The 12169-nt window shown below is 44.2% G+C and overlaps 1 protein-coding gene across 4 annotated transcripts in view; it reads right to left on the reverse strand.

Moving 5' to 3' along the window:
• Positions 1 to 12169, reverse strand: part of SESN3 (sestrin 3) — a 99838-nt gene that overhangs the window by 22129 nt on the left and 65540 nt on the right. For 3 of the 4 annotated variants that reach the window (XM_063951475.1, XM_063951473.1, XM_063951472.1), the window contains 4 exons: positions 6873 to 7070; positions 5217 to 5399; positions 3857 to 4093; positions 2022 to 2169 (listed from right to left, as the gene is read on the reverse strand). In XM_063951475.1, coding sequence (XP_063807545.1) covers positions 2022 to 2169; positions 3857 to 4093; positions 5217 to 5399; positions 6873 to 6980 — 676 coding nt within the window. In that variant the 5' untranslated portion in view covers positions 6981 to 7070. Of the gene's footprint in view, positions 1 to 2021; positions 2170 to 3856; positions 4094 to 5216; positions 5400 to 6872; positions 7071 to 9064; positions 9169 to 12169 lie in introns of those variants that run through there. The other variant, XM_063951474.1, reaches the window with a different exon arrangement.

The raw sequence follows: 12169 nt of genomic DNA on the forward strand, positions 1-12169 counted from the left end.
ATGAAATGCTACGCTACAGTGTTTACCTAGAAGACACTGTAACACAGCATTACATATGCAGATACAGCCGCAGATGCACACAGAATATAGGCATGCCGCATATCATTTTAATTAGCATAAGCTGGGTGTGCATCCTATTTGCATCGTTTTGTGAATAACATGCATTTCGGCAAAAAAGAAACGGATTTGCACAGGACCAGTCAGCTCACTCACACATCTCCAGCTATGTGGCGTATTGAAGCAAGATGTATGAGGACACGTCTATCTGTACTCCTCTCTACTCCCAAACCACCTCATGTCCTTTACACCTGTCTAGCCCAGCACTACAGCTATCCTGTACAGATGCATCGACAAAAATGTAAATCTAACACAACAAACCTATCTAATTTGTCATCTAGAATTTTCCCTTCAAATTGCTGAATTAGAGGCTCAACTTTTATATGTTTTATAGGTTTCTCTAATGTTTAATATCATCATTCCAATAAACTACAGTACGTTTGGAAAATGCATGACTGGTCTAGTCTGGTATCAGTCAGAAGGGTCCATTTCTCATTTCATTAATAATAATTAGTGGGGGGAAAATCTACATGGCTGTCCTTGGAAACCACAGTCTATATTCTCTGAAATGTTGATGTCTCGGGTATGTAAACGCATATCAGTAATGTGATCAGTAAACAGTGCTCCGAGTGAGGGTGTCAGCAAGAACCAGTTCAGTCTCGACAAGACGGTACAACTCAGTCATGATCTCGAACTCCAGATAATATGAAGACACAATGCTGCCAGCTAGCATGAAGCCAGCGGTGGGGAAGGGTTGAGACCGCGCAGCTATGCCCACAGTGGGGCATTTATGTAAACTGGTGCAAAAGTTCTCTGTAACCCATAGGAAGAAACAACTTTCTTCTAGCGAAGGTTTAAAAAAAAAAATGACACCAATTATCTTGTGTGGGTGCCGTGGATAACAGGATCCTTTCCCTGTGCACCGGCATTCACAAACATCCACAGCTCTGCCCCCTGTGACAGAACCTCCACGTACTACACCACGAATGAACACTGCTCGCCTGACACTCGCTTGTGGAGCCGATATACTGTATACTGTATACGGACAGCATTATTAATTTGGGAGATGTCTATACCCAAGGCTGTAAATTCCCTGTAATTATTTAAACTAGAAAGCTGACACAGAAGAGCGAGAAAAACAGGTTTTCTATAGTAAAGAAAAAGCTAAAAAAAATAAGAACATTTAACGGAAAAGGGCATACAAATGATCACATTTAGATATAGGTTGACTTTGTTATTATAAAATATTATATATCACATCTGCTCTGCAGGAATGGTTTATTTCCCGTCCCTACAGTGACAGCTCTGCACTCTGTAACATTTCCTTGGGGTGCTGCAGGTTAGAAATGTAGGGGCCACAACTGCGGGTGTAGGAGGGGGCAGTGCTCCGACTACGGCAGAGAAAGGTCAGGGACGGTAATTTTAGTTGTATGTACATAGCGAAATGATGATTTAATGCAGGTTCCCAGGTCAGATCAGCACAGCCTAATGCTCAACAATCCCATTTCTAATGTCAAATACAAGGAGACGTTCACTAACTCACGGTCATGAAAAATAGACCCTTGGGTTCCACTGAGATTCCACAGAACAGCTCCCAACTTCTGCTGTAACTTAATATACGTATCCACCTCCCTCTTCTGACTAGGAGTGCAGAACGGATCAGTCTCTTTTATTACATAATGTGATTGTCAATTTTGTACATAACTTAATGTATAACTAGCTGAAGGTCAGTAACAAGAGCTGGAGATTGCACGTCCCACCTGTCAGATTTTTATGTTAATGTGTTCCCATCACTACATGGGCTGAGCTGACAGTCATGAAAAATCTAGCCGTGAGTTCCAAAGAGCCGACGACGACACTGGATTGACTGGATTGGATGCATTCTAATGAATGCTGATAAACAACCCCCCACCCCTGTCTGGTGATTGATACATCTCACTCAGCAATACTCGAGTTGCAATTACCTGCAGAGACCACAAGAAGACTTTCCTTCTTTTCTTTCTCAAAACGCGTGGCCATCTCTTCCTGCGATGCCTCCTCTTCCTCTCGTTCCTCTTGGAGCTTCTTCATTCTTTCTATCAAAGCTTCTAATTCACTTTCATAGTCTGAGTTCTGTAAATCAGTTTAGATGATCAGTTCCAGAACATTGTCTACTGCACTTACAGTTCTGCCTCCTCCTGGTCAGACCACTGACACCTCTCTACCATGTGCCACACTGACACACCTCCCTACCATGTGCCACACTGACACCTCTCTACCATGTGCCACACTGACACACCTCTCTACCATGTGCCACACTGACACACCTCTCTACCATGTGCCACACTGACACACCTCTCTACCATGTGCCACACTGACACCTCTCTACCATGTGCCACACTGACACCTCTCTACCATGTGCCACACTGACACCTCTCTACAGGGGCGTTTCTACAGAGGAGGGGGCCCGTGTGCACCTCCGGGTGGGCTCCCTCCTCTGCACGGCGCTGTATACTCTGGCATTGTGCCGGAGTCTACTGCGCATGCGCAGGTCTCCGTAAACATGGCGCCCGCCATGATCCGGAGACCAATTTGACTATCGCGCATGCGCGCGGCCATTTTGGCTGCCATTTCCAGCGCGATCACAGCTCCCGGCGCTGGACTCCGGAAAGGTAAGTATTAAAATGGGTGCAATGGGTGCAGTGTGGGCCCCCCCTGGACCCAGGGGCCCGTGTGCACCGCACCCATTATAGAAAAGCCAATGCCACTCTACCATGTGCCACACTGACACACCTCTCTACCATGTGCCACACTGACACACCTCTCTACCATGTGCCACACTGACACCTCTCGTAGTTTGTAACAGGTGCCTGCTTCTCACAGCGCTCACACTCAGCCAACTCCAACTTATTCTCACAGACATTTTGTTTAAACAGAACTTTATTTATCGCGTTCCAATAAATACACTGCAGCACAGAAGCTTGTTGAGAGATAAAGCACCAACCAATCAGCTCCTGCCATTTTTCAAGCACAGCCTGTAAAAGGATTGTTACAAGCTGATTGGTTGAAACTTTCTCTCTAAGGTTTGCTAATTCTTCCCATAAATGGGCTAAGAAGATCACTTCTTCAGTCCAAGTGTAGTAGGGTGTAATATATTAAAAGTGCAGATTTTTCTTGTTGCAGCAGTTTTTTAAAGTGACACATTTTTGTAAGGGAAAAAACAGATTTTGTTTTTTGTTTTTTAATGACGCTTTACGTCCCATGGCAAAACATCAGCACTTTTGATAAATCTCACTCTATCACATTTGACCTTTGTCACATATGCAGTTCTATTCTTTGCTTGAGATATGGGACATTATATTATCACAGGTAGATGAGATAAACTGCAACTATCACGGTTTATGGGCCTAGTGCACTGTGTGGAAGTTTGCCACCTGAAGAAGGATCACTTATAGGCATCTGATATCCTCAATAATGGACGAGCTAAATAAATGACTGCTAATAAAGACGCTGTCTGAATATAAAAATGTAAAAGCATGCTATGGGTCTTATGTAACAGATAGTGAGATGCGGCACTGGTGTAATTCCGGCAGTTAGACCATTTTTTTAAAGCGGCAATAAACTTAAAAGTTTTGCTTTTCAAATTGTTGCTGCTTTAAAAGTCCTGGCTAACTTGCAGGAATTGTGGCTGTGTCTGCATCTCGCAGGCAATTACCTGATGTACCCACGGAAAGGGAGTTTCATATACCAGCAGAATATTTAAGCGAGTGATTAGGCTAAAGTACAAACAAAGCGCTCCACCGACCATCCCTTCACTGACCTCTGTGCCGTTACTCATGAGGCCCGTGTTCTCTATGCTGTTGTCATTCGCAAGATCGCAAACGCAAAACTTGTTTTTCTCCACTAGGTGGTGCCCGTTGGAAGGCTCGGGGTCTCTTTCGGGATTTATGCCGCTGCCAAACACAAAACTTGCCAATGCGTGGTAGTGAGCCAGCAGTACCACGGCATGCACCAGCTCAGCCAGCGACCAGTTGTTCTCTCCGGTCTTCACCAGTTTCTGGGAGATACAATAAAATGCCGGGGATATGGTCACAGAACAATTACTTTGAGCAGCAGCATAATCATATTTAAGGATCACTGCCATAAACATTCAATAGGTTTAATAATTACCATCACTCTATATAGCTCTCTTGCCATCGCGCTTCTGGCACAATTAATGACAAAATCCCCCCAAAAAATAATAGTTTAAAGCCTAATTTTTTTTTTATGGTCAACAAGAGTCCATGGAATTATCCAACTTTTTTAATTTTTTGCTTTCAGCTTCTGCATCTTCCAGGTTCAGCCGCGAAGCAGAACCCTTCTATTTACCCCCTAATTAATGGATTGTGACAGATACAGCCAATCACAATAAAGACAGGAAGAAGGCTTCCCGACAACATGGAGATTGCATCAAGTTTCATGGACAACTAAGGCAGAAGTAAGTGCTTGTAAGGTTAGCTGGTAATCCTAGCATTCCAAGGGATTCTGTGGGGGATATCCAATTAGCCCCGTATTTTTTACCGGGGCTAATTGTCCTGCCGGGGGCTATCTAATTAGCCCCGATAAGCCGCGCAATCCCCGGAAACAGCCCCGTTTTCGTCCGAAAACGGGGCTGTTTCACCCGAAAACACACAGGTTTCGCTGAACCTGTGTGCTTTCTGGAGAAAGGATTTTTTTTATTTTTTTTTACACGTGATTTAACAGGATAGCCTGTAAAAAAAATAATTAAAAAAATTGGTTAAACATCGGGAAAAAGTCAGATAAACAGCCGAAAACGGCCGTTTTTCGGACCCGATGTTTTAACGGGGATAATGGATATCCCCCTGTATCCACACTTTTTTTTAATCTAATCCTCATTTGTTCTCTTTAGGGTTCTGCTGCCGATATGCGTACGACGTCGCAGACCTGTACTGTACATGCGCAGTAGAGGTCCGTCACATGTGCAAAGTACCGGTACTGCGGCATGCGCCATAACTCCAACCACATCTGAATTAGGCCCACTGGGCGGATAGCTGCCAGGCTCTTGTGGCACCTTGGTGGGTTCTGAGCTTATCACTACCTGTAACACAGCTCTCACGCCCCCTTAACCAGGTCTGCTAAGTGCAGATAAAAGCTTGCTCTCCCCAGGTGTGCCGACTTACCTGTATGTGCTCTTTCGTTATTAACCAGGGCCTGTGTGCAAGCAGCTTGTTGATTTCATTTAGATTTTTTAGCCTCTGGGGCACGTACTCCAACCCGTTCAGCCACTCTGAGGATCCGCCGGTGTTCAGAAACTCATCCACGTGCATGTTTATCAAGTACACACACTGGTGCCGCGCCGCAGCCTGGAAGGGCCAAACAGAGTTATAATAACCATTTATAAAAGCAAACCTACTACAGAACCTCTGGGAGGTACTACACGCTGTGCGAAGTGGGCGGAGTGCCCCTGGAACGGTTGGGCGGAGGCACTCCAAGACCAATCTCTTCTCTCATCTTTCCTCACATCCCACAAGAGGCAAGCAGGAAAATGAGGCAAGATCGACTACCGTATTATACTGTAAGGTGCGTAGCCGGACATGGCGGCATGATGCTCTGCACTAAATCCCCTATCCTATAATTAACCATCTTCAGGTAGGGGACATTTATTAACAGCTCTTTGGAGCATATATAACAGGCAGCAACAACGCTGAATAGAAACTGTGAATGTGACATATATGGCAGAATGTTGTGATACCTATTCTGGCCACTCTCATATATGCCTACACTTGGATTCAGACACACAGAGGGATTTATTAAAAATTTCTAAATTACACAAGTGGGGGTGTTCCTCTTAACAGCCAATCACAGACTAGCTGTCATGTTATAGATTGTACTAGATAAATGATAGCTGGAATCTGATTGGTTGCTTTGGTCGACACTTTCACTTATCTTTGGAACGTTTGTGTGTTTCTATGACTGCACTAGATAACATTGTGATCAGTTACGTACACACATGGACTATGAATCTGCAGGTAAGATAAAAGCGAGAGTAGATCAGGGAGAGTACACCTGCTACAGCACACCGTGATAACCAGGCCATCTGGTCCATCACTGACATTTTTCTCCTTCTCATAAGCTGTATCACGCCAGTCCACAGATCATGGTCACACCCAGGGGGAGCTTACACTCTATATTCCCTACCACATGTACACACTAGGGTTAATTTTTGTCGGAAGCCAATTAACTTACCAATATGTTTTTGATTGTGGGAGGAAACCGGAATACACAGAGGAAACCCAAGTACGGGAAGAATATACAAACTCCACACAGTTGGGGCCATGGTGGGAATCGAACCCACAATCTCAGTGCTTCTATGACCCATTTAAAAAGTCCACAAATATGAAATGTATCCATTTAAACTTGCATTATCCCAACAACAAAACATTTGGTCCCTGTCTTGTCATGCCCAATAACAAATCTTCGAATGCTTCTAACGCAAGACGGACTACATTTTGAAAATGTTCTACCAATAACACTGGGGCAGATGTATTAAGCCTGGAGAAGTGATAAAGCAGTGTTAAGTGGAAGGTGGTAACGCACCAGCAGATCAGCTCCTGTCATTTTCAAACCCGTAATGATTGGCTAGTCGCTAGTGCGTTATCACTTCTCCAGGCTTAATACATCTGCCCTCCAAGAGTGATATACTAGGAAAAGCATTTTTAAACCAATCTAAAATTGAGGCGCTAGATTGGCATAGGTCTCAAAAAACCTTTTATCAGTGGGAAAAAAACAGCCACAAAATAAAAATCGTCAGTATAGCTAGCAAAATGGTTACTTGCCATGATAGCGATGTAGTGTCTGTAATGGTAAGGCAAGGGTCCATCCATACGAAGCATATAAAATTGCGTGCGGAGGAAGGACTCCAGGTATTGCGGGTGCAGACTCATGACTCGCGTGATGTTGTCCAGGCGGCCGGACGTGCTGTATTCCTCCACCAGTCGGTTAATGAGTGTAACCACATCGTTGCTTTGGCCAAACTAATTGAGAGAGAACAACACTCAGGAGACTGCAGATCGGATGTTCCCTAAGATGAACAGCTCCCCTAACATTAAGATTTACAGTCAAGCAAAAAACCAGATCCACATTCAGCAGATTCCTGAAATATCTGCCGGTCCCTGGCAGCACCCACCCAAATAATGTACAGAGAGGAACAAAGGCCACTTATTATAGTAGTAACATAAACTTCATTTCACTGGATTCTAAATCACCAATGTTTTATGTAGAAAAGTGTTTGCACATGGCGATTTAAATGGAACTACTTCATTTCAGATGGGGGCAGGGATTTTCGTGCACACAGAGGTGGAAATCTGTGAATTTGGGTACCATAATTTTGGGGCACATGGCGTAGAATTGGATCCCACCCTTTTATAAGAAACTTGATGTATGAGTACAATGATGTGCAATGTTTAAGCTACTAATGACATTCATGTACATGCCAAAATCAGCATAGTAAAGCTTTAAAATTCACATTGTAGTGGAAAGCAGGGTGCAAGCTAGCGCTATCTGTTATCAACCATTTGTCAGTAGTAGCACAGTGGTGTGTCCTGCACCTGGCATATACAGTAGAAGCTGCAGAAAGATGGTGTTAGGCTGTTCCTATCTGCAAATAGCCCTCACTGAAAGCATGACACATCACACAGACACACGTCATGCACAAGTACTCCAGCATCACTGTCAAATGTTAACAAAGCGTTCCCAGCATTGCGCAAACATAAGTTCCACATTAACATAAGCATGTGCAGATGGGATCCCCAGTATCCAACACAAGTCCCTAGAGCAGTGTTTCCCAACCTCGGTCCTCAAGGCACACTAACAGTTCTGGTTTTAGTGATATCCAGGCTTGAACACAGGTGACTTAATTAGAACCTCAGTTATTTTGATTTAACCATCTGTGCTGAAGCCTGGATATCACTAAAACCTGCACTGTTGGTGTGCCTTGAGGAGCGCGGTTGGGAATGCCTGCCCTAGAGGGAGCAACTAGAAGGATTACAGGTATGGGATACGCTATATGCTATAGAAATGCTATACTGGGAACATCAGACTGCAAAAAAAACCCCCAACAAATGGGTATTTTACTATTGCTAAACAATTCCGTCTCCTGCAGAGGGATATCCAGATGGATTGGGATTGATATGCCGGCGGTTGCCATGGCGGCAGTCAGAAAATACCAACCGTGCCATTCCAATGGGGCGAGGTAAGTATACTAACCTTTCCCTAATGCCCCCATAACCCTCCACGCAGCCTAAACCTAACCGTAACCCTACCTGGTGGTGCCTAAACCTGGAATGCCGGTTTGTCGGGATACCGGCGCCAGAATTGTGATTCTAGTCAGGATTCCGGCGCCGGCATTCCGAGCAAAGTTGGGATTCCGGCGTCGATATTTACACTGCCGGGACCGTGACCAGATACCATACAGATGCATAGCAGATTGGGTGCTTGACCAGTCGGACCAGGAGGATTTTTCTCCTGACAAAAACATTAGGTCCTCAGCTGGAGTTTAGTTCGCACACACAGCTATGTTTAAACGCAAGCAACAGCACATACGTATAGCAAACCGCGTGGATGTACATTTGTGAAACGCATTTGTCAGTTTTTCAGCTGTGCTGCAAGGTAGAAGACGCACCGAAATGGAACTAGACGCATCCAACATAACACATTGGGGAACGACGCAAGTTAAAGGCATGTAAAAACACAAATATGTCTCATTTGGTATAGTGATTGCTATTGAGACACTCTGATGTGCACTTGATTAAAGAAACATGTAGAATGCATAATTTGTATGCCATCCAGTAGGTAGATTCAGCCTGCCAAACGCATGGCCAGGGAACATGGCAGCCAGACAGAAATATATTGTTCTGATAAAAAACAGTTGTAAAATAACTACAGGGCTTTTTAAACTTAGTAAGTGAAGAGGGTGAAGTTGGGGGGAGGGGGCACTTTCAGGATTTGTTGTAATAGAGGAGATTCTCACATTTATTGTAACGTGCTTCTTCTTTTTTCAGGTCAGCTGGGAGTATTTTAGTAAGAGTGCAAACACAAAGCCCATTTTCTCCACCCGACTGGAGTTGCAAGGTCAGCAACTCACTCATTTTACCAGACAAACCCAGTGACCCTGATCGCAGAGAAACTCCAGAACATGAAAAGATGGATCAGAGGAGAGGGAAGAAGAAGATTTCACCCCACACAGGACCCGTACCAGAACAAAGAGAAGAAACACATACAAGCTTTACATCTCTGGATTTATTTATTTTTTCACTGTATCATAAAAATAGACAAGCCAGTTGCATTAAAACATTAATCAATTACTACAAGAGAAAGAGATGCAATATTTCTCCAGTTTCCCTATGCAGACTGCCTATATAGGAAAAAAAACATTGACTAGAATACAATAAATGTATATGAGAAATATATACTCTAATACATGGATGACTTGGAAAATCCAAAACTTTTTTTATGACAATTTGACCACTGGGTGGCACTGTTCTATTGAGATCTATGGATAGAAATTATTTTTAGTCAGCATCGCAGGTAGCAGCTGAACGGGATCCAGGAAGTCGAAATATAGACGCTGGCATCCCGACCGCCGGGAGAGGTTTGTGGGGGGGAGAGGCATAAGTTAGGTTTAGGCTGCGGGGAGAAAGGTTAGAGTTAGGCTGCGACCAGTGGGGGTTAGGTTTAGGCTGCGGAGAGGAGGGGGTTAGGGTTAGGCACCCTTCCAGAGGGTTAGGCTGCTGGGGAGGGAAGGTTAAGTTTATGCTGTGGGGAGGGAGGGTTAGGGAGCTTTCGGGGGAAGGTTAGTATACTAACCTTCCCCTGTCGGGATCCAGATTATACAGGATACCGTGGTCGGGATTCTGACCCCCGGCAGAGTCTACCCAACCCCAGCTGAACATATATATACAATAACATAAGATTGAAACACACACCACACTAAGAACAGTCCTATCTATAGAGGAAATATTCAAGAGTCCAGGAATTGTGGCAAAGAATATAAATGTTTTAATACACAATTGTAAAGAAATTGTCTGAATTAGGCATTTTTCTTGCTGTTCTGAGCAAGAAAAACTCTCAGTCTGTGGCTTCCTGCTGCCTTCATTCTCCTCCTCACATAATGTCACTGCCCCAGGCACATGCAGCCCTGTCCTCACTGGCACATCACTCATCACCTGATATACTCTGCGCTGCTGGGTGACCCTGCTCATTCCAGAATATAACACTTAGTATGTGATTTCCCACTGGCCTCCTTACTTCTATTAATGACACAGCCCTTGTCGCATGCAGTCCTGCTCCCGCTGGGCGGGTTGGCTCACTACCTCTCAAAGGATCAGATCACTAAATTTCTCAAAATACTCTGTGCTGCTGTGAACATTTTTTTATTTTATTTTTAATCAGGTCAGCTGCAAGTTAAAAATAACAGCAACCTCGAAAGCTAATGCAACCTCTGGTACAGAAACTCCCTGCCCTTGCCAAAGTCTAAAATACATGAATGAATGTTACACAGATAACGGCCTAAAAACAAAACACAAGAAGTAGGTGCCGCAGATTGGCCTAAAACCTCACTAGTTGTAAACATCCCACTCTCCACGGCATCCACCTCATAGGTCAATGAGTCACAAGTGAGCAAATATGTTTGGCCTCTGAGCATCATGTTATACTGACATATTTTGGAGACTCTCTAATTGCATTACACCTTGAAGGAATTAGTGGTGTACATTTCACGCATATTTCTGTGGCAATGCCAACAGCATAAAGAAACAACATGGAAACGTGTATTTTTTCCTCAGAATACTAGAAAATATTCAGCTACGTAGGCCAAGCCTGCTCACTTACATACCCTAAAGCAGCCATTTCTGGTGCCCCAGAAAAAAACGTAAACATGTGAAGGAAACTGAGCCAATATATATACTATATATCAGGGGTGGACTATTTCCTCCAAATGTTAGCAGTCAGAAGGTTCTGAGCGAAACTCTGCAGTGTGCAGAGAATACCAACAGCAAAGATTGGGGCTATAATGATAAATAGGAGCAAAGTAATATCATCCAGTCAGTTACTCTCCCCACTTCAGGCAAGTACAACTTGCTTACTTTCTCTGAATGTCCGGGAGAGCTATCCCGGGTCCACCGACTGCGCCATAAACCCCAGGGTCTTACTGGTACGATCTGTGCTGAACTGAATCATGCCAACCTATGGCTCTCCAGCTGCTGTGAAACTACACGTCCCAGCATGCCCTGCCACAGACTTGCTACTAGGGAATACTAAAACTGTGGCAGGGCACGCTGGGTTGTGTAGTTTACGATAGCTGGAGAGCCACAGGTTGGCCAGGCTTACGAAGCGACACGAAGCAGCAGCTTCTTTTCACGCCAAGTTCCATTGTGCTTCGTATGCAGAGTCGGACTTGGTCACACACAGATATTCAAGTGTCGCACATCAAATGAATCCGTGCAGTCTCGTGTAGTGGTTTTGTCTCATAGCATCGAAAATATCTCCCAACCAGACTTCTTCGCTCTTCACAAGACCTGTGTCTCTCATCCACACTCATTACTCGCTCCCACTCACGATTGCAGGACTTTCATCGGGCTGCACCCACTCTGTGGAATGCCCTACCACGCACAATAAGACTCTCCTCTAGTCTCCAAACCTTCAAGCGTTCCCTGAAAACTCACCTCTTCAGGCAAGCTTATTATCAAATTCCAGAACCGCCCACATAACTTTCATAAACCTTCTTATCAAATTGCATCCACTCTGTACATTCCACACATATCCTCACTTCTTCTCATTCTTCACTTTCCCTTCCTCTCAAACCCGGTTCATCATTGCTGTATGACCATATCATACAGCCCACCAAGAACCTTTGTAATCTGGCGAACAACTATGCAATATATAGCACCTTTCCTTGTGTACACATGCCTATTTCCCTATAGATTGTAAGCTTGCGAGCAGGGCCTTCCTACCTCTATGACTGTTTGTTATCACCCAGTTTGTTATTGTTGTTTGAAATTGTAAAGCGCAACGGAATTTGCTGCGCTATATAAGAAACTGTTAATAAATAATAAATAAATAATTAGGACGCACATTT

The sequence above is a fragment of the Pseudophryne corroboree genome, chromosome 2 (assembly GCF_028390025.1).
Source record: "Pseudophryne corroboree isolate aPseCor3 chromosome 2, aPseCor3.hap2, whole genome shotgun sequence".
Taxonomy (NCBI): domain Eukaryota; kingdom Metazoa; phylum Chordata; class Amphibia; order Anura; family Myobatrachidae; genus Pseudophryne; species Pseudophryne corroboree.